This window comes from Carcharhinus amblyrhynchos, chromosome 10, assembly GCF_965287045.1.
Source record: "Carcharhinus amblyrhynchos chromosome 10, sCarAmb.v2.hapA, whole genome shotgun sequence".
NCBI classification, from domain to species: domain Eukaryota; kingdom Metazoa; phylum Chordata; class Chondrichthyes; order Carcharhiniformes; family Carcharhinidae; genus Carcharhinus; species Carcharhinus amblyrhynchos.
In genome coordinates, this window is record NC_137333.1 from 9,535,349 (window position 1) to 9,558,150 (window position 22,802).

Here is a 22,802-nt window from a genome sequence, read left to right on the forward strand (position 1 = left end):
TGCACAACGCGTGCTTGCCTTGCCAGCAACACCCACATCCCTTGAAAGAATAAATAAAAGCTGCCTAGCTGTTGAGATCAGGAGGGCGAAGGCCCTGGCACCAGGAAGGGAATTGAGAATGGGGGAGCATCTTGAATTCCTGTTGCACAAATCTATAAATAAAGCAATGTAAGGACAATAAACGTCTTCAGGTCCAGGCTGCTTGTTCTGACTTTTGCCTGGCAGGCAAGCCATTGCTGCTCCTACACTGCACATGGAATGGGGCTGCTGCTACACCGCATTCGCAGTGGGTGGGGGGGTGTGGTCTTTGGCTAACATGTCTATCTGGCCCCAATCACATCATCAGAGTCCAATCTGCCATTCTTAAAAGATGTCTTTCTGCTTGTAATTAAAATTGTAAGTGGTCAGATTTGGCTGGGGAAGGTTGGAGAGCACGTTTAAAATTGACCCTTTCCAGTCCCAAACTGTTGTGGGCAGCCATCTGTTTTGGTGGTGGACTGTGTGCCTTCTGGATTGAATATTATCTGTTATGTGTGTAGGGACGGATTTCTGAGAGGCAATTCCCTTCTGCAATGGCACAGCGTTGTCTTGTGGTTTTGTGTTTTGCCTTCCGCCACGATACTACGTGGAGTAGCTCCGGCCATAGTGCGAGTGAATCACTCGGCCAGTTTTCCTTTCCATTGGCGATAGCAAACCTTATTACCCCAACCACACTGAAGTGATGCTGAACGACCTCCGCGCGACCTTTGCCACATGCAAATATTGTCTGCAAATAAATATCTTAAATCCTTGCCGAACTGCTTTTCATCAAACATGCCGGAATAGAAAAACAATTCAGAAACTGAACTAGTTAATTCACAAATCTAGACCAATACACTTGTGTCTGAATAATTGTGTCCGTTTGACCATGATGTGCTGTCCCAAGTTGAGGCAGTTGAAAAGTGAGCTCTGTCCCATGTTCGTGACCAACCTGGGTTCAGATCTGTTGTATATAATTGAAATATTTCCGCTAAATGAGATCAAGCCTTGGAGGAGGAGCTACACCTACTGCAATCAGCTTGGATCATGTAGATCAAGCCCAAGACAGGAGGTGCGAGCCCTGTCTTGTCAGCTTGGATCGGGAATGTTTCAACTTGTTGGGACTCTGAATTGGATTTAATTTGACTCGATTGGGTTGGAATAAAGTTTTTTTAAAAAATTAAAACATTTCTGGCCTTTTGGCTCACATCAAATGTACTATTGACATGCTTGGTTGAAGTCATTAAGTTACATTTTAGCTTCATTTGAAGGAATTTTTAAAAGCGGCATCTCGGCCTTTTGGTTAAGATGCAAATGAGATCAAGCCTTGGAGCAGGAGCTACACCTACTCCAATCAGCTTGGATCATGTAGGTCAAGCCCAAGACAGGAGGTGAGAGCCCTGTCTTGTCAGCTTGGATCAGGAATGTCTCAACTTGTTGAGACTCTAAATTGGACTTGATTTGATTGAATTGGATTTTAAAAAAATAAAATATCTCTGCATAAGATCTTATCCCAAATACCAATTAAAGTGGCTAAATTTTTTTTGTTCCAGTACCGTGTTTATCTGTAGTCATGAGCATTGTATAAATCACAGCTTCTGGAACTGAGAGTCTTGCTGCTTAAAAAATGTAGATGTCATGGGCAAACAGTGACAAAATAATCATGGGTGTAGAACATTTCTTTCAACCATTACGTTAAGTATACCAGGCAACTAGCAATTTTCCTACAGTGGCCCACATTCTTGCCTTCATTTCCGCAAGCTGATTATTTTAATGTTCAGCTGAAGTATTTATACCTCTGAGTATGGCACTGGTTTACAAGCTGAATTTAAAGTAAATTCTACTCGTATTTGTTTTTAAAAAGCCTTGAAAGGTGAGCTTGCATGCAGCTGCTCGTGATTATGTAGGTGCTTGAACAGGCATGGCTCTACTGTCTACTTACTTGGACCAGCACAGTGGTTAGCACTGCTGCCTCAGCGCCAGGGACCCAGGTTCAATTCCTGACTTGGGTCACTGCCTGTGTGGAGTTTGCGCGCTCTCCCCGTCTCTGCGTGGGTTTCCTCCGGGCGCTCCGCTTTCCTCCTGCAGTCCAAAGATGTGCGGGTTAGGTTGATTGGATATGTGAAATTCTCCCTTGGCGTACCTAAACAGGAGTGTGATGACCAGGGGTTTTCACAGTAGCTTTATTGCAACGTGAATGTAAGCCTACTTCTGACTCATAAGTAAACTTTAACTCAATGGGGTGGGATTGCTGTTGCCCTTACATTGGAGAAGAAGATAAGGAAACTAGGATAACAGAAATGCAGAACCAATGGAGACAGCAAACAATTTGAGATGTTCTTTCTAAAATTAAAACTGTGTGCAGACGTTGAACAATTTTATTTTAGTTTGCAAGAACTATGTCAGCTTTAATGCTCTTGAAATTTTGATATTTCAAAATAACCACAAGGGCTGTATAGAGTGAGGAGTGAAAAGCAGGTGCTTTTTAATGTCACAGTGTAAGGACAGTGGCTTCACTCCAAATACAAAGTCTGTTTATGAGTTTTGTCACTATTTCTGAAATAGTGAAGTCTTCCAACTTAGAATTATAACATTAAGTTTCCGTTTTCATGCTTCCCTAAGGTACAGCATTTATTTTCAGCCTTCTATCTGCATTATGGGATTTAACGGCAGTAAGGATTCGTTTCCCCAATTTTCTCGAAATACCTGCCGCATTTTGTAAGATGATGATACGAAAGTAATCTTGGAGAACATGTGGGAATGAGTTAATGCAATATGTTGCGCAAGCAACTGGGAGAGAGAGCCAGCTGTAGAATGAGTCTATGAAAACTTACCGCGACGCTTTGAATTAGGCTAGAGGGTACTTCCGCTCTGGATATATACTACCGTGGAAGTGTACATTTGGGTAGTTGTTCACTATGTGACCCCATCTGCTAGTTCAGTAGTACTTCAGACAAGTGAATTTAGAGTTGTCTGTACAAAGCCAGTCATTGCTTGTTGAAGCATAGGTTTTGTGTGGTATGGACATGCAAACAACTTCTTTCATATTCATATGTGCATGTTCACTGTGTGAATGAGGGGTAGGGGCAGAGGTTGGGGGGAAATAATATCCTGTTGTGACCCTGGTGTAACTTCTGCGTGAGGCAGCTTTTTAATCCTTGTGCAGATCTGCAAGCTGGTGTTGGGAACATTTGGCTATTGTTTCTATCATGGTTCTAAGAAAAGGATTGTTTTTGTGTGCCTTGGCTGAAGTCCAAAACAAGTACAGGTAACTTACCTGTTGTACCTTTTTTTTTTAAAATCTTCAGTACAAGCAAGTGCCAATTACATATAATTTTGGCTCTGCACCAGATCTACTGTCCACGTGACAATCATAGCCTCCTTCTGCACTGTAGAGATTCTATTTTGCCCATCGCGCCTGCACTGACCACATTGAATTATCGAATTCAACAACTTCAGATGATTTGCTCTACCCCACCTCGACCCCTTTGTTTCCGTTCTGTTGTATTTAATTTTTTTTTTACCTTTTTATTTCTGTATTGTCTTCATTTTTCTCCCTCCCCCTCCACTCTTTTCCCCTACTTTTACATCCCTTCCCTTACCTTTTCTCCCCCTTTGCTTCTCCTTTTCTAAACCTTATTTCTGTCCTAATCATTCCCGCTCCCCCCCAAAACATCTTCATTTTAGCTTCTCTGCCGTTTGGCCATTCACACCCTTTTATTCTCTCTGTGGACAGCTACTAGCTGGTTTCCTTGGTTTCTGTGGCTATGATTCATCTTTCATTCCCTCACCCTAAGTAAGAATAAATATCTCCCACTTTCTGTGCCTTCTAGCCTTGATAAAGGGTCATCTCAACGTCAGCTCTTTTCTCTCCTAATAGATGCTGCCAGGCCTGCTGAGATTTTCCAGCGTTTTCTCGGCCTTTTGGCTAAGATCAAGTGGAGTATCGACATGCTGCACTTGGTTGAAGTCATTAGGTTACACTTCAGCTTCGTTTGAAGCAATTTTTTTAAAGCGGCATCTCGGCCTTTTGGCTAAGATGCAAATTAGATCAAGCCTTGGAGGAGGAGCTACACCTACTGCGATCAGCTTGGATCATATAGATCAAACCCAAGATAGGCGGTGAGAGCCCTGTCTTGTCAGCTTGGATTGGGAATGTCTCAACTTGTTGGGACTCTGAATTGGATTTAATTTGATTGGATTGGAATAAAGATTTTCCAGCATTTTCTCTTTTGGTTGCGCTGACCACAATCCCACCCAGGCCCTATCCCCTCAAGCTCACATATTTAGCCTGCTAGGCCCCCCACCCCACCCCTCCCGACACTAAGGAGCAATTTAGCATGGCCAGTCAACCTAATCATTGTTTAACCGTTGCAACTTAAAACTATCTTATTGCTTTTCTCCCTGTTTCAATCCAATTTTGTTTTCTGTTCCTCTCACCTCCACGGCAAAGCTGCAGGCATGTTGGGGAACATGTTGCATAGGTCAGAAAGGCATGTGCGGTCCTGTTAGTCTGTTTATGGCATTCATTCGATCCGTAGCAACCAGGAAAACTAGGTGGAGGACACGCCCCTCAGCTAGAAATGATTTTGAACTGAACTTGGCGAAAATAAAAGAAGTGTCTATTCACGAACGTGAAGTTTTCTGCTGCAGCTTTTTAAATCATATTGAAGGTGAGGCAGGCCGGGGTTGGGGGTGGTGGTGGTGGTGAAGTAGTACTTGGAATAGAGACATTTTATAATGTCTGTATTTTCAGTCTTGGTGATATATTATCTTCAGTGTAAAATGTAAGGTAGCTAAAACTATAACTCAAGTTTACACGTCACAGGATTTGAAGCCAAGCAGTTTCTGGAAACCACTGTGTAGTCTCTATATATAAGCCAACTTTGCTACTAATTAAAGCTCTTGGTGTGAGTAAGCATTTGGAAGATCTTTATCAAAGTGCAATGTTGTGAGTCTTCTGAGGTGATGTGTATTATTCATAGTTTAGGGGCCTTGAGGCAGTCTAAACAGTCTGCGTGCCTCTTATTTTGTCCCTGAAAGTCTTCAGATGGGACTTTAGTTTCGGGATTGTCAAACCGGGTTGGCTAAACTTGTATAGGAGCTTCTGGCCCCTTCCGTAGCATTGTCTGGTCAGCGTTGAATCCAAATTGACCGTGAAGCTGGAAGCTGAAGAATATTGCGGTGCTCTTGCAATGCTGATGAATCAGCCTGAATCTCAAATGCGAAGCACAACTCTGGGGACGGGGGCAGTGTTGAAATCTAGAGAACGGGGGTCGGTTTAATTTCATTTGAAAACCGAGTGCAGATTTTTACATGGTGGAAAGGCATTTAAGGAAATGGAGTCCCTATTACGTGAGCCCGAATTTAAACTAGCATGTGCAGTCTGACTGTTACATTTGGTTTATGGGGCCTTTTGAGACTTGTCAAAAACCTCTTAAAAGAGATGGTGTAGAAAATGGGAAAAGGGCGTGTGACGCCTTCATAATTTGTGTGATGTTTGTTACCTGCAGGTATGTTAAGTCATTAGTCTGTAATAATTGTTATGTATCTGGTTTTTGTATTCCATCCTCCACGTACAGAAAATTAACAGCTTCACATGGTCTCCCAACATAACTCACCTGTCAGTACGCACGTAAAATAGTGCACTTGTCTTCCAGCAAAAAAAAATGTGGTTCAGCATTTAATTGCAAATGTATGCAACCATGTCAAGCCATGAGTGGTAATTCATAACATAGGATGACTGCAACACCACAGTTTTTAACACTTTTGCCCCATTTCGGGATGGCATAGTGGTTAGCCCTTTTGCCTCTCAGCGCCAGGTTCAATTCCAGCCTCGGTTACTGTCCATGTGGACTTTGCACATTCTCCCCATGTCTGCATGGGTTTCCTCTGAGTGCTCCAGCTTTCTCCCATAGTCCAAAGATGTACGGGCTATGTTGATTGGCCGTGCTAAATTGAACCTAGCATCAGGGGGATTGGCAGGGTAAATATGAGGGGTTGTGGGGATAAGGCCTGGGTGGGATTGTGAGCAGTACAGACTCGATGGGCTAAATGGCCTCCTTCTGTACTGTTGGGATTCTAAGTTGACGTACGCTACACCGAATCTGTTTTTTTTTGGGGAACAACAAAATGTTCTGCGGAAGAAGGTTAGAAGGCAGTGTGCATTGGAAGGGGCAGCATGGTGTGTGGTTACTGTCAGATAACCAATTCTCCTAATGGTGAGTTTGCAAAATCAACCGTTATTACACCGTGAGGTTCTAAGCAAGTCATATTTTCCATGTGGATAGGAACAATTGAAGAATGAGCAATATTGCTTAGGGGAGGCAGTGATGTAGTGGTATTGATGCTGGACTCATAATCCAGAGACCCAGGCAAGACCTGGAGACCACAGCAGGTAGTGAAATTTGAATTCAATAAAAATTTGGCATAAACAATCCAATGACAACCATGAAACAATCCATTGTCAATTGTTTAAAAACATGGTGGCACAGTGGTTAGCACTGCTGCCTCACGGCACCAGGGACCCAGGTTCAATTCTTGCCTCAGGTCAGTGTGTGGAGTTTGCACATTCTCCCCGTGTCTGCTTGGGTTTCCTCCCACACTCCAAAGATGTGCGGGTTAGGCTGATTGGCCATACTTAATTGATTCTTGTGTCGGGGGATTAACGGGGTAAATGTGTGGGTTTGTGGGGAGAAGGCCTGGATGGGATTGTCGTCAGTGCAGATGCGATGGGCCGAATCGCCTCCTTCTGTACTGTGGGGACTCTGTGAACCAACTGGTTCTCTAATGTCTTATACAGAAGGAAATCTGCCATTCTTATCTTGCCTACATATGGCTCCAGGTCCACAGCAATGTGGTTGATTCTTAAATTCTGTCTGAAATGAGGGCAATTAGGGATGGGCAATAAATGTTGGCCTAGCCAGAGATGCTCACATCCCATAAATTAATACAAACAATGAACAGCAAGTCCAACTGTCAGCAAGAGTGTGCTCCCAGTACCAGATTAGCTCTGATTGGCCTGTCTCAGTGACAGTACCAAGCTATCGTTCAATGTGGTAGATTTAAGTTCAAACTGAATTGAAAAATCCATGTCCACTCTTTATAAATTTCGATATGGCCTTGACACATGACCTGCAAGCTCCGCCAGGTTGGTGGTTTAGACCATCTCTTTGGGTCCGCTAACTGACCTTGTGCATTCCTACCCACCTGCACATGGCCAGGATGGCGGACACTGGAGATCCCTCACTAACCTTTCTCCCCCCTCCTTCTGACCTTGAAGTCGTCTCATAAACCTCTCTTTCTTATTCTGTCTCTGGTCATCACTCCAAACTTAATACTTGGCATCAGATGCCCAGTTTCCAGTGTTTGGAGCAATTTTGTCATGTCTTATTAAAGGTAATGACTGGAAATCTCTGGCTGTTTACACCAGTGGGATTCTCCGGTCCTGCCAGCAGTGCATCCCGCCCATGGGTTTTCCACCAGCATGGAGTGACGTCAATGGAAATTCCCGTTGGCGGTGGGACCAGAGAATCCCGCCACAAGCAAACAACAGGCCACCTCCTGCTGGGAAGAAACATGTGGCTGAGAGGACAGAGAATCTCACCCGTTGTGTAGGAAATAGGAAAGAGTTATTGCTTTGGTTCTGATCTGAGGGTAGAACCGAGGCGTTTTACTTTGCAGCAGAGATAGTATGGCAGAGCCAAGGATGTCCAAATTGAAAATCCTTGCTTGACATTTGATAATGATTCATCGCCCATTACTAAGACGATAGACTAGAAATCCCTCTCGGTGCAGGGTCATATCCTGACAACAGTAGTTATGTTTATTTAAGGTGTTGGTTTTGGCTCAGTTTGTAGCACTCATGCCTTTGAGTCAGAAGGTTGTGGGTTCAAGTCCTACTTCAGGCCAAAATCTCAGCTGACACATCAGTGCAGTAGTGAGGGAGTGCGGTATTCTCAGACGGGCCGTCTTTTAGATGAGAAATGAAACTGAGGATCCCACCTGCCCTCTCAGGTGGGTCACATGGGACTAATTGAAGAACTCTTGGCCAACAGTTATCCTGAAATCAGCAGCACTTAAGCAGATTATCAATTACGTCACTGGTACTCTGCACAAACTGGTTGCTCTGTTTGTCGACACAATGCAGGTGACTACATTTCCAAAGTACTTAATTCGCAGTGAAACACTGTGAGGTGTCCTAAGGTCATGAAAGGTGCTATGTAAATGTAAGTGCAGCAGCAAAATGCCGCAGGTGGTGCAATAAAGTCACACAGGCTAGAAATCCACAGCAACTTGGTCAGTATCTGTGGAGAGAGAAAAGGGTCAATGGAAAGCAGGCAAAAGGCAGGGAATTATAGGTCGGTTAGTTTAACGTCTGTTGTAGGTAAAATGTTAGAATCCGTCATCAAGGAGGAAATAGCGAGGCATCTTGAGGGGAATTGCTTGATAGAGCAGACGCAGCACGGTTTCGTTAAGGGGAAGTCGTGTCTGACAAATTTATTGGACTTCTATGAGGATGTGTCTAGGGCGGTGGATAGAGGAGAGCTGGTGGATGTGGTCTTTCTTGATTTTCAGAAGGCGTTTGACAAGGTACCTCACAAGAGGTTATTGCAGAAGGTAAGGGGGCATGGAGTTGGGGGTAGGGTGTTAGCGTGGATAGAGGATTGGTTGTCAAATAGGAGGCAGAGAGTGGGGGTCAATGGGTGTTATTCGGATTGGCGGTTGGTGACTAGTGGAGTGCCCCGGGGGTCGGTGCTGGGGCCTCAGCTATTTACCATTTATATAGATGATGTGGAGGAGGGAACCGAGTGTATGGTGTCGAAATTTGCTGATGACACCAAGATTGGTGGAACGGCAAATTGCGCGGAGGGTGTGGAGAGTCTGCAGAAGGATCTAGATAGGCTGGGCGAATGGGCCAGGAACTGGCAAATGGAATTTAATGTTGGCAAGTGTGAGGTGGTCCACTTTGGTAGGAATATTGGTAGAAAGGACTATTACTTACGTGGTGAAAAACTGCAGCAGGCGATGGTGCAGAGGGACCTCGGGGTCCTTGTGCATGAGTCGCAAAAACCCAGCCTGCAGGTGCAGCAGGTGGTCAGGAAGGCGAATGGGATGCTGGCCTTCATAGCGAGGGGGATTGAATATAAAAGTAGGGAGGTCTTGCTGCGGCTGTATAGGGCATTGGTGAGGCCGCAGCTGGAGTACTGTGTGCAGTTTTGGTTGCTGTACTTACGCAAGGATATTTTGGCCTTGGAGGGAGTGCAGAGGAGGTTTACTAGGCTGATACCAGAGTTAAGGGGGTTGAGCTATGAGGAGAGGCTGAATAAACTAGGCTTGTTCTCGTTAGAGTTTAGAAGAATGAGGGGAGATCTCATTGAGACATATAAGATGATGAATGGGATGGATAGGATAGAGGTGGAGAGACTCTTCCCGCTCAGAAAGGACAGTAGGGCTAGGGGGCACAGCCTCAAGATAAAAGGGGGGCGATTTATAACGGAGTTGAGGAGGAACTTCTTCACTCAAAGGGTGGTGAATCTCTGGAATTCTCTGCCCGTTGAAGTGGTGGAGGCTGCCTCGCTAAATATTTTTAAGACGCGGGTTGATGGGTTTTTGATAAGCGAGGGGATTAAGGGTTATGGGGAGAGGGCGGGAATGTGGAACTGAGCCACGACAGATCAGCCATGATCTTATTGAATGGTGGGGCAGGCTCGAAGGGCTAGATGGCCTACTCCTGCTCCTATTTCTTATGTTCTTATGAAAGAGTCGATTGCATTTGCTGATTGGAAACAAAATAGGTATTCAATGCTCTTGGGGGCGGTGGCTTGGGTGCTACTGCATCTTGAAAATAATTGTCATTAATAGTGTACCTCCAGCTTCCGCTGCCTCATTTACTGTTTTGATGGCATCTTGACTATTAATGGAACAGCTGCAGGCTTTGGGAACGGTGACAATTTCCACAGTAAAGTAGGCCTGGAGGAAGCTTGTATGGAGTATAAACACTGACATCGATCAAAGCTTAAAGTTTATTTATTAGTGTCACAAGTAGCCTTACGTTAACACTGCAATGAAGTTACTGTGAAAATCCTTTAATCGCGCTCTGGCTGGGTACGTGTGTTCGGGTACACCGAGGGAGAATTAAGCATGGCCAATGCACCGAACCAGCACGTCTTTTGGACTGTGGGAAGAAACTGGAGCGCCCAGAGGAAACGCATGCAGCCACGGGGAGAACGTCACACAGGCAGTGACCCCAGCTGGGAATTGAACCTGGGTTCCTGGCGCTATGAGCCACCGTGCCTATCAATTGGATCATGTGAAATTTTCTATTCAGCAAATCCTATTGTGATTGTAACATTGTAGAGCAACACTAAATCTGAAACATGGGAGGAATGTTACATACATAACATGAGTCAGACAGTCTTATTTCTGTGTACCCGTATCTAAATTCTGGCTGTGGCACTCACTATGCTCCCCACACATCATTGCTAATGCCCCTATTATTACAAAACTGCATTCTCTGACTCACTGGCTAATGCGATGGGACATGTGCTAAATATAAATTTTATGTTATACTTGGTCTTTCTTAAAAATATGCTTGTGGTTGTGTTCTCCATTTCTGCAGTGGAAGAAATTGAAAGCGTAACGTTTGAGCACTTGGCTTTATGCACGTATTGAAATTAAATCCCACTCAGGCTGCTAGGAAATCTAAATTCAGTCCATTAAATAAATCTGATATTTAAAAAAAATCTGGCTTTGCTGGTGGTCAGCATCTTGGATTTTGCAGTCAAAGTTTAAAGCTTATTTATTATGTCACAAGTCGGCTTACATTAATATTGCAGTGAAGTTACTGTGAAATTCCCCTAGCTGCCACGCTGTGATGCCTGTTTGGGAGAATTTAGCACGGCCAATGCACCTAAACAGCACATCTTTCGGACTGTGGGAGGAAACCGGAGGGAACCCACGCAGACATTGGGAGAACGTGCAGACTCCACACAGACGGTGACCTGAGCCAGGAATCGAACCCGGATCCTTGGCGCTGTGAGGCAACCTGACGAAGGGGCAGCGCTCCGAAAGCTAGTGGCTTTTGCTGCCAAATAAACCTATTGGACTTTTTAACCTGGTGTTGTGAGACTTCTTGCTGTGAGGCAGCAGTGCTAACCATTGTGCCACCGTGTTGCCCAGTCGTTGACATTTTCTGCCTTTTCAGCAAGGTACTTGGGGAAACAACTCCCAAAGTCAGACATTCCCCTCTTCATGTTCACTGTTAGAAAAACAAAAAGGCACATTCCATATTTCACAAGGCACAAAGCACCTGTAATGAGTGCACTGCCATCTCACCATATCAGATGTCAACTCGTTACGACGACAGCTATTTTTCCTGAAATGCTATTTGTGATTGCATATGAAGTAAAACACATCAATCCTTCGCAGACTGCCCTAATCTGATTCCATTAGTATAGATTTGTGACTGTGTATAATGAGTGGCAGTCTCAAGATTGGAGTCCCGCACTCATGAGGATGGCCTCAACCGGGATCTGGGGTTCATGTCACACTATCTGTAACCCCCACGACTTGACTTGACTGGGCTTACAAAATCCCACTAACTGCCCTGGCTGGAGACAATTCACACCTCTTTAACCTGTGCTTAACCCTCTCTCCACTCACATTGTCTGTACCTGTAAGACTTGATTACCTGTAAAGACTCGCATTCTAGCCATTATCTTGTAAATTGAATTTGTGTCTGTATATGCCCTGTTTGCGAACACAGCACTCTTCATGCAATTCAACACTTAGAGTTTCTTCTAAGGGAGAATCCTGCCCTTACAGAAAACCAGTGTCTGCTTGGACTGTACATACAAGTAAAACTAATTTCATGCTTGAAGCTGTCATCACATGATGCAGAGATGTCTTTGGCAATGTTTGTCCATTTTGTGGGAAACATATATTAGCATTTCAGGGTTGCAAACCATTTTTATCAATCAAAACATTTATGGCACTGCAATTCTTGTTTTGCACTGCCACAGAAAAATCAGGCAGGGTTTTTATTTGTTCTCACGGAGTTTCCTTAAGGGAAATAGATTCAATGTTTTATCTTGAAATTTCTAATCAATTAACTTCTGTAACATTCCTGAGTACTGATACTCAGTTATTTACCATTCCCACTTGTGGTAACTACATCTGTTCTCGACCAAAGTCTCATGTAAATGGATTGGATTGGGGTTGTATGCCGCATATTTCTGTGGTCACTGAATCATGAGATCTGTATTTACAATGCCGCAGGTGTTCCTTCCAGCCAATATATCTAGAATCCAGGCTTCAGCAAGAAAAGTACCCGTTCTTGCATTTTGCATGGTAGTCCAGTGGTGTAGGTTATGATGCTATCCTGGTAACCCAGGAGCAGGGGACGGAAACCACGCCAAGTTCGGGGAGTGGAACTCGACTCAACTGGTCATTTCATATGGGGTTACGGGAATAGGGCCAGGGTGGGATTGTGGTCAGTGCAAACTCGATGGGCCTCCTGCACTGTAGAGATTCTGTGATTCCAGCACAGAGAAATAAATGACTGGTTCTCCTCCATAGATTATCTTCTGTCTTACGCGTATATAGAATTCCTACAGTACAGAAGGAGGCCGTTCAGCCCATTGAGCCTGCACCAACAACAGTTCCACTCAGGCCCTTTCCCCATAAGCTCCACCCGGAGTTGAGGGGGTTGAGCTATGAGGAGAGGCTGAATAAACTAGGCTTGTACTCGTTAGAGTTTAGAAGAATGAGGGGAGATCTCATTGAGACGTATAAGATGATGAATGGGATGGATAGGATAGAGGTGGAGAGACTCTTCCCGCTCAAAAAAGACAGTAGGACTAGGGGGCGCAGCCTCAAGATAAAAGGGGGGCGGTTTAGAACGGAGTTGAGGAGGAACTTCTTCACTCAAAGGGTGGTGAATCTCTGGAATTCTCTGCCCGTTGAAGTGGTGGAGGCTGCCTCGCTAAATATTTTTAAGACGCGGGTTGATGGGTTTTTGATAAGAGAGGGGATTAAGGGTTATGGGGAGAGGGCGGGAAAGTGGAACTGAGCAGCGACAGATCAGCCATGATCTTATTGAATGGCGGGGCAGGCTCGAAGGGCTAGATGGCCTACTCTTGCTCCTATTTCTTATGTTCTTATGATAATCTCCCTGACAATATGAGTTAATTTAGCACGGCTAATCAACCTAACCTGCGTATCTTCGGACAGTGGGGGGAAACTGGAATACCCGGAGCAAATCCATGCAGGCACAGCGAGAATGGCTGTGTGGAGTTTGCACATTCACCTGAGGCTGGAACTGAACCTGGGTCCCTGGTACTGTGAGGCAGCAGTGCTAACTATTGGCCTACTGTGCTGCTTTTGACGGTAATGCGTGGAGTAAACTTTTCTGTTCTGTTCTGTTCTTTCAGTCCACCAGCATGGAAGTTAATAAATTGATTATAGAAACCATTTTGATTTTTATTAAATTTTTTTTTTGTCCCCTGCACGATAGTCAACCATTTTGACATTGAGTGACAGTAAATCTGTAGCCCCTCTCGCAATATTTTTGAATCCATTTTATGGGACGTGAGTGTTGCTGGCTGGGTCAACATTTATTGCTCATCCCTAAACGTTCTCCATTTTGGAAGACTTTTGAGAGTCGACCACGTTGCTGGGGAACTGGAGTCACATGTAGTCCAGACAGAGTAAGGACGGCAGATTTCCTTCCCTAAAGGACATCAGTTAACCAGATGGCTTTTTATGACAATTGGCAATGATTTTCATGGTCATTAGTCGACTGTTGTTTCCAGATTTTTTTAAGCTTATTTTGGCTTATGAGGAGAGATTGAGTCAATTGGGCCTGTACTCGTTGGAGTTTAGAAGGCTGAGGGGGGATCTTATTAGAGACATACAAGATAATGAAGGGGGTAGACAGGGTAGAGGCAGAGAGATTATTTCCACTTAGAAAGGAAACAAGAACTAGACGGCACAGCCTCAAAATAAGGGGGAGTCAATTTAGAACAGACTTGAGGAGGAACTTCTTCTCTCAGAGGGTAGTGAATCTTTGGAACTCTCTGCCACTGAAGCAGTGGAGGCTACCTCGTTAAATGTGTTTAAGTCACAGGTAGATTTTCTGATCAATAAGGGAATTAAGGGTTATGGGGAGCAGGTGGGTGAGTGGAACTGAACCACTATCAGATCAGCCATGATCTTATTGAATGGCGGAGCAGGCTCGAGGGACTAGATGGCCTAGTCGTGCTCCTATTCCTTATGTTCTTAATATCAAATTCACCATTTGCCGTGGTGGGATTTGAACCCAGGTTCCCAGATCTTGCTGTGGCTCTCTGGACTATGAATCCAGTAACAGTATCACAACACTACTGCTTCCCCATAAATTCCCAGATTTTAATTTCCGTTGGAGTCAATTAATTCCTCCCACAGTCTGAAAGACATGCTGGTTAGGTGGATTGACCCGAACAGGTGCTGAAGTGTGGTGACTAGGCGAATTTCAAAGTGACTTCGCTGCAGTGTTAATGTAAGCCTTATTTGTGACTAATAAGTAAACTTTAAACATTTGATGCCGATAGAACTTGCCAAATCTTTTCTTTTCACAATAGGGTGATCATTCAATGGAATTATATTTCCAGGAACATTGTTGGACCCAGTCAGCCCAGATTTCTAATGAAGCAATCAGATACTCTAATAAGATTGTTGGAACGTCGAGTAGCTGAACCAAAATTGACTCACTGGTCTCCTGCATCTGTAACATATTTTCCTCCTGATCTTACGATTTGTGTGTGATCCCAAACATGTTGTAATGAGATTAGCCAAACCTTTTATTATCTAAATTTGTTTAGTTATCTAAATGAAACTATTTTTCTAACTTGGCAGCTGACAGAGATAAATTGGTATTCTAAATGATTTTGCAGGAATTATTTGACCACATGGAGCTATTCCTTCATTCATTTTCAGAATGATGTTCCATTATTTTGATTGGGGTACCACGCTGGTTAGCACTGTTGCCTCGCAGTGTCAGAGGTCCGGGTTTGATTCCCAGCTTGGGTCACTGTCTGTGTAGAGCCTGCATGTTCTCCTCGTGTCTGTGTGGGTTTCCTCTCATGGTCTGAAAGATGTGCATTGGCCATGCTAAATTCTCGCTCGGTGTACCCGAACAGGCACCAAAGTGTGGCGATTTAAGGGATTTTTACAGCAACTTCATTGCAGTGTTAATGTTAGCCCACTTGTGACGAATGAACTTTAAAATTGATTGTGGAATAAAACTCTAGCCCTAGAAATCTGCCTGGCAAAAGACCTTTTGTGTGATTCAAGGATGCAATCTTTAAATCAGCCTAGTATGCAGTTGCTTTCTGCAGGTTATCTGTTAACCTTGTTAAGTTGGGATCCTTCAAATGTGAAGCGTAAGGAATTCGATTGAATACTTAAATCTTTAGCATGCTGTCTTAATCTGATCCCAACTGTATAGATTTGTGATTCAGTTTGTAATGAGTGACAGACTAAAGATCCCCACTGAATAGGGGCTGCATGGTGGCTCAGTGGTTAACACTACTGCCTCGCAGCACCAGGGACCCGGGTTCGTTTCCCGGTTTGGGTCACTGTCTGTGCGGAGTCTCCCGTGTTTCCTCCGGGTGCTCCAGTTTCCTCCCACAGTACGAAAGACATGCAGGTTCGGTGCATTGGCCATGCTAAATTCTCCCTCAGTGAACCCGAACGGGCGCTGGAGTGTGGCGACTAGGGGATTTTCACTGTAACTTTGTTGCAGTGTTAACGGAAGTGTACTTGTGATACCAATGAATTTTTTTACGGGTTTACCTATAACTTAGTGGTTAGCACTGCTGTCTCGCAGAGCCAGCGACCCAGGTTCAATTCTGACCTTGGATGAATATCTATGTGGAGTTTGCACATTCTGCCCGTGTCTACATGGATTTCCTCTGTGCCCTGGTTTCCTCCCACAGTTCAGTGATTTGTGGGTTAGGTTGATTGGCCATGCTAAATTGCCCTTCGAGTTGTGGGGGGGTGGTGGTGGTTAGCAGGTTAAATATATGGGGTTATGTCGGATTGTTGTTGGTGCTGACTCGATGGACTGAATGGCCTCAAAGAACAGTGAAAATTACAGTACAGGAACAGGTCCTTTGGCCCTCCAAGCCTGCACCAACCATGCTGCCCAACTTAACTAAAACCCCCTAACCTTCCGGGGACCATATCCCTCTATTCCCATCCTATTCATGTACTTGTCGAGACACCCCTTAAAAGTCACTCCTGCATCCGCTTCCACTACCTCACCCGGCAAAGAGTTCCAGGCACCCACTACTCTGTGTGCAAAAAAAAAAATCTGCCTCGTACATCTCCTTTAAACCTTGCCCTTCTCACCTTAAACCTATGCCCTCTAGTAATTGACTCTTCCTCCCTGGGAAAAAAACTTCTGACTATCCACTCTGTCCACGCCTCTCATAATCTTGTAGAGTTCTGTCAGGTTCCCCCCTCAACCTCCATCACTCCAGTGAGAACAAACCAAGTTTCTCCAACCTCTCCTCATAGCTAATGCCCTCTTGGTAAATCTTTTCTGTACCCTCTCCAAAGCCTCCACATCCTTCTGGTAGTGTGGTGACCAGAATTGAAAACTATATTCCAAGTGCAACCTAACTAAGATTCTATAAAGCTGCAACATGACTTGCCAATTTTTAAACTCAATGTCCCGGCTGATGAAGGCAAGCATGCCGTATGCCTTCTTGACTACCTTCTCCACCTGCACTGCCACTTTCAGTGACCTGTGTACCTGTACACACAGATCTCTTTGCCTATCAAAACTCCTAAGGGTTCTGACATTTACTGTGTATTTCCTATCTGTATTAGACCTTCCAAAATGCATTACCACACATTTATCCAGATTAAACTCCATCTGCCAGCTCTCCGCCCGAGTCTCCAACTGATCTGTATCCTCTGATGGTCGTCATCGCTATCTGCAAATTCACCAACCTTTTATATCATTCGCAAACTTATTTGTCAATCCAGTTACATTTTCCTCCAAATCATATATAAAAGGCCCCAGCACTGATCCATGAGGAACACCACTTGTCACAGCCCTCCATTCAGAAACACATCCTTCCACTGCCACCTTCTATCTTCTTTGACCAAATAAGAAATCTCACAACATCAGGTTAAAGTTCAACAGGTTTATTTGGTAGTAAACACCACTAGCTTTCAGGGTTTGTCCCCTTTGTCAGGTGAGTGGGAGTTCTGATCACAAACAGAGCGTATAAAGACACACACAGTTTACAGAATACTGATCAGACTGAGCCAGTCTTGCATCCACCTTGCCAGCTCACCTCTGATCCCATGCGGCTTCTCCTTCACCTTCTCCTTCTGCACTGTAGAGATTCTATGAAGCACTGCGAGATCATTGCATGCTTTTAATTTTTTTTAGAAGCAAAGCCAGAATTCTCTCTACCAATTTATTGGGGCACACCAAAATGGTTAAGGTTGAAGGGGCTTTGGGAGGGGGGACGGGAGGAGTGGGGCAAGGTGGAGGTGGAGGTGGAGATGGTGGAGGTTGTTTGAGTATTAAAACTGAAACTCTTGCATCCACCTGAAAAGGAGGTCAAGGATCTCAAATTACTACTTCAAAGAGTAGGGATTTATCTTTGCAAATTGGCCACCCTTTCACCTTTGACCAACACCATTAAAATCAGATTCATTGGCCATCCATTTCGTTTGCTGTCAGTGGAATCTTGCAGTGTGTAGACTGGCAACTGTGTTTGCTTACACAACAAGGGCCTCTCCTCAGGGGTAATTAATTGATTATGCAGACTTTTGGAATGTCCCATGTTTGTGATAAGGTGCTGTTTGAATACAATTCATTCTTCCTAATACTGTTTGCACTTCACAATTTCAATCCAATTACATGTTACTAAGGTACCTTAATGGGCTATGGTAATTTGCCTGTCAAAGTGCAGTAATGCCGCACACATTTGTCCTTCAAAGACACAAAAAGTAACATTATGAGGCACAATTTTGCTGCTGAGTGTTTATTTCTGAAAAGAAGTGTTTGGGATATTTGGGTAATATTGTACTTGAAGAGCAGGCCAAGGGGTCTCGCTCTTCTGATCTGTGTGGCAATATAGCAGTAGGTACAAAATAGAGGTCGTTACCTTGTCCTTGAAGAGAAACGTGGAGAAATCCCTCCGAGCTATTCTGTATTGAGTTTGGACCGGCACCCAGCCTTTTTTAATTAATTTATGTGTGGTTGACATGGTCTGAAGACAAAAGCACAAAATAATAGGGCAGCATGGTGGCACAGTGATTAGCACTGCTGCTTCACAGCTCCAGGGACCTGGATTCGATTCCTGGCTTGGGTCACAGTCTGTGAAGTTTGCGCGTTCTCCCGGTGTCTGCGTGCTCTGGTTTACTCCCAGTCCAAACATGTGCAGGTTAGGTTGATTGGCCATGCTAAATTTACCCAGGGTCCGGGGGGGATTAGCACGGTAAATGAGGATTACAGGAATAGGACCTGGGTGGGACTGTGGTTGGTACAGACTTGATGGGCCAAATGGCCTCCTTCTTCATAGTGCCAGGGACCCAGATTCGATTCCAGCCTTGGGTGACTGGGTGGAGCTTGCACATGCTCCCCCTGTCTGTGTGGGTTTCCTTCAGATGCTCTGGTTTCCTCCCACAGTGCAAAGTTGTGTAGGATTCTGTGATACTGGATTGTATTTCTTTAGTTAGCACACTAGTCAACAATTGATCTTCCCTTGGTTCTTGGTCAACTATCAGTGACATCAATGCTAATCTGCAGGAGAGTTCCTTTTGGAATGGGATCCAAGGGAGGTTGGCTTTTGTCCATTCGTTGGCATGCTGTTAGATCTGCTGGTTTGTTTGTTACTCAATAGGCAGCTTTGGAACATAAGAATGTGTACGTGTTAGGGTGTCTTAACTCAAAGTGAAAACATTGCTTGTTTCCTACATTGCATTTCATGAAATCTACAATCATTAAGACTGCTGCTGTGAATGATCTGAGTATCTTGGAATCACAAAATTTAACCCAGAAAAAGGAGGCCACTTGGGCCACTATTCAGTCTGATGCTAACTCTTCAACAGGAATTGTCTACTTGAATCCAAGTTCCCCAGTTCTTTTCCTATTCTATTTTTTTCAACTACTTCCCCAATTCCTTTGAATGATAAATAAGTAAATGCGATAAAGGGTCCAGACCAGAAATATTAACCCTACTTTCTTCTATAAAATGCCGTTTGACTTTTTTGTTTGTAGTTTTATTTCCACTGTGTACAATATTTTATCGGCCCAGTGGTTAGCATTGCTGCCCCACAGTGCCAGGGACCCAGGTTTGATTCTGGCCTTGGGTGACTGGGTGGAGTTTGCATGTGCCCCCCCCCCCCCCCCCCCCCCCACAATCAGTGCGGATTTCCTTCAGGTGCTCCGGTCTCCTCCCACAGTGCAAAGTTGTGTAGGTCAGGTGAATTGGCAATGGTAAATTTCCCCTTAGTGTCCCAAGATGTTAAGTTGGGGGGGGGGGGGGGGGGGCGCGATTAAGCAGGGAGATCGGACCGGGATAAGATGTTCTGTCGGAGACTTGGTGCAGACTCAGTGATTGAATGGCCTCCTCCTACACTGTTGGGATCCTCTTAAAAACTGACAATATCAGTCCTACTATTGGGGGGTTATCTTTATTTACATCATTTCTAGTCCCTCCACTTGGCGGCAGGGCGACACAGTGGTTAGCACTGCTGCCTCACCGCCAGGGACCCAGGTTCGATTCCAGCTTGGGTCACTGTCTATGCAGGGTCTGCACGTTTCCCTGTGTCTGCATGGGTTTCCTCTGGGTCCTCTAGTTTCCACCAACAGTATGAAAGATGTGCTGGTTTGGTGCATTGGCCATGCTAAATTCTCCCTCAGTATACCCAAACAGGCACTGGAGTGCGGCGACGAGGTGATTTTCACAGTGACTTCATTGCGGTGTTAACATAAGCCGACTTGTGACACTAATAAGTAAACTTTAAACTTCAGGCTTTTCGGAATTAATTTGCTTATGACAAGTAGTGGCCTTTTCCATTGGCATGCTTTTAATAATGTGGTATTAAAGAAGACTGTACACCTCTCTATGCTGCCCAAAGAATTGGTAACACTGCTATTAAGTAATTAATGCCTGCATCCTTTCATTCCAGGGGAGAAGCCTTACAAGTGCACCTGGGAAGGCTGTGACTGGAGATTTGCACGTTCCGATGAACTGACCCGTCATTTTCGGAAACACACTGGAGCGAAACCCTTCCAGTGCACAGTATGCAGTCGCAGTTTTTCACGCTCCGACCATTTAGCCCTGCACATGAAAAGACACCAGAACTAAAAGCTGGATCCTCCCCGAGGCTGACATTCATTACGCAAACAAGACATTGTTGCCCAAACAAAATACCAGACGACCATTGTGTGTATGGTAACCTTGCTGCCAGGGCTTCTGGACCTCTGTATAGAGCAAAGAAGTTTTGATGAAATACATAACCTTGACATAAGGTTTTAAAACTGGAATCCTGTATATTTTGTACATATTCACTGGGAATTAAAAGCTATGTTTAATAGGAAAGCTTTATGAAATTTATAAATGGGGTTTGGATTTTTCTTGGTTATTTTAGGTTTGCTTAATGTATAAACTAAGCGCATCCATTTCATCGACACTTGCACTACAGTGTAGTTGGTTAGTACTGGCCTTTGCATCTGCCAAGTTCATATCGGTAAACCCTCTTCTATTGTTTTGACCAAAGCACTGCATGGTCTTGACAGTGTTTAGTAAATGTAGCCAAAGACATTGAAAAAAATCCCACAAAGGGTACAATGTGGATGAATATTTTCCCACTGAGTACAAAGGAAATTCAGCCTACTTAATACTTGAGGTTACCAAATCACTTTATGGAAGCTGTCATCTCAACAGCAGGACGTGGGGTGTTGAATTTAACTGTGTCACTACAAAAGATTACTGAGGCTAAGGCACCTCATCTTGAATAGGATGACTGTGCAGAATCAGATACAATTGGGGTGCTTTCCTGCAGTCAGTGGACAGAAGCCAAATTGCTTGTGCGGTTTTGGCAAGCTAACTCGCTCTGACCTTGCCGAATCCACTCCCGAAATTAGCTTTCCAAGCCCTGTGACATTCCGACAAGGCTGCTCGCAGTAGGGAAGAGGAGTTTGGCCTTGTGTGCTCAAGAACCGATTTGGGCTGAAGGCAGGAAACTGAGGTTTTGGACTTGAAGCTCCCAAGTTACTGGAGGTCTCCCTTCCAGTTCCAAGTATAATCAGGAATGCAATTGCTTATCGGACTTGATATTTACACTTCAATTTTAGCATCAACGTGAGGCTAAAGCTGCTGTGTAAATGTGGCCAAAAATAGCTTCTGCATGCACTGGAAATTCCTAATGCCTTGTGGAATTTGATTAATTTTTCAAAATGCTGACACTCAAGTTATTTTAGCACCCCATTCCAGGTTGAAACTACTGCTGCAATAAAGATATTTATATAAATATATATATACTGTACAGTGACACTGCTGTTGAGTAGAAGTCTCATTCAGCACTCAGAAAATAGCGGAGTTATTCTTCTATTTTTTTTAAAGTAATTTTTTTTTGTTTGTTTTGTTAAAAGCAAGTTGACATGACTTCATTTCTGATGTACCTCCTTTATCATGTATTGAGCCCGATGGGGAAGCTGAGGGTTTAGCTTAACCACACTTAGCCACAGGATCAGCGTCGGATGCTGAATGCTTCTCTTCAACAGATAGCTCTTGTTTGTATACCTGGGCAGCTCCATCCAAGGGAAACCTCCAATTCTGATGGAGGGAGCTGCAAATCTTACCTCTTCTGAGGGTCGTCTTGTTTCCTTTTCCTGGGGTGAGGTGGGGGGACAAGCAAGAGGAAATTATATCAATTTATTTTCCCCAACTGTTATGCCGTAATGCTGTAACTCTTAAATGTGCATTGTCAATTGATAACATGCTTTTCTAGCTGAATGGAAATATTATGCATTTATGAGGTGTGGAAATTATTAATAATGGGCTGCGTAGGCTTGGGCTGGCTAATTTTAAAGAAGGCGTTTGAAGTCAAAATGCTCATCTCACTTGGGTCTGACTCTGCGGCAAGAGAAAATGCTGTTTAAGATAATTATAATATTTTATTTATTTCTAATCATAAAATGGCTTTCTAACTGGATCGTTTACAAACCTGTTAAATTATCGTGTTCTTTATTGTGATGGCTTGACGCAAAAAAGCAGCGAGAATATGTAAATAGCATAAGAAGATGTACATAGTTTTATAAGATGCTGCAAAGTTTATACTTTGAACAAAGGGGCAAATGTGGTTGCACCATTTTTGCCTCAGCTTGATTTTCTTCTTTGTTACGTTGTATTTCCCTCTTAAGTTGTTACGGCTGTATATTACTTTTTACAATCTGCATTAAATAGAACGAGAAGGTTTGTTTGTGAGGGGGGCGTTAAATGTAAATTTAAAAAAAAAACTTCAGTAATAAAATGTTTTAAAAAAAAAACAATTGTCAGTGATTCCTACGTTACAACAGTAAATACACTACAAAAAAAAATTGAATTAGTTGACCATAAACCACCTTGAAGTCGTGAATGGCTATGAAAATGAAATCTTTTTACAATCCCAGTGTTCAGGTTGCTACAGGTCCAGCTGTTAAATGAAGGACATCAATTTCTTCTTAACATTTTTTTAAAAATCCAAAGCAAAATATAAATAGAAATTAGACA

At 43.9% G+C, this 22,802-nt stretch overlaps 1 protein-coding gene across 6 annotated transcripts in view; it reads left to right on the plus strand.

Annotated features, from left to right (window-relative positions):
• The window catches only part of klf5a (Kruppel like factor 5a), a 53,911-nt gene extending 31,369 nt beyond the window's left edge, over positions 1-22,542 (plus strand). For all 6 annotated transcript variants that reach the window (XM_080198101.1, XM_080198106.1, XM_080198102.1 and 3 more), the window contains exon 4: positions 20,218-22,542. In XM_080198101.1, the coding sequence (XP_080054227.1) occupies positions 20,218-20,396 (179 nt within the window). In that variant the 3' untranslated portion in view covers positions 20,397-22,542. The remainder of the gene's footprint in view (positions 1-20,217) is intronic.
• Positions 22,543-22,802: the final 260 nt, after the last annotated feature.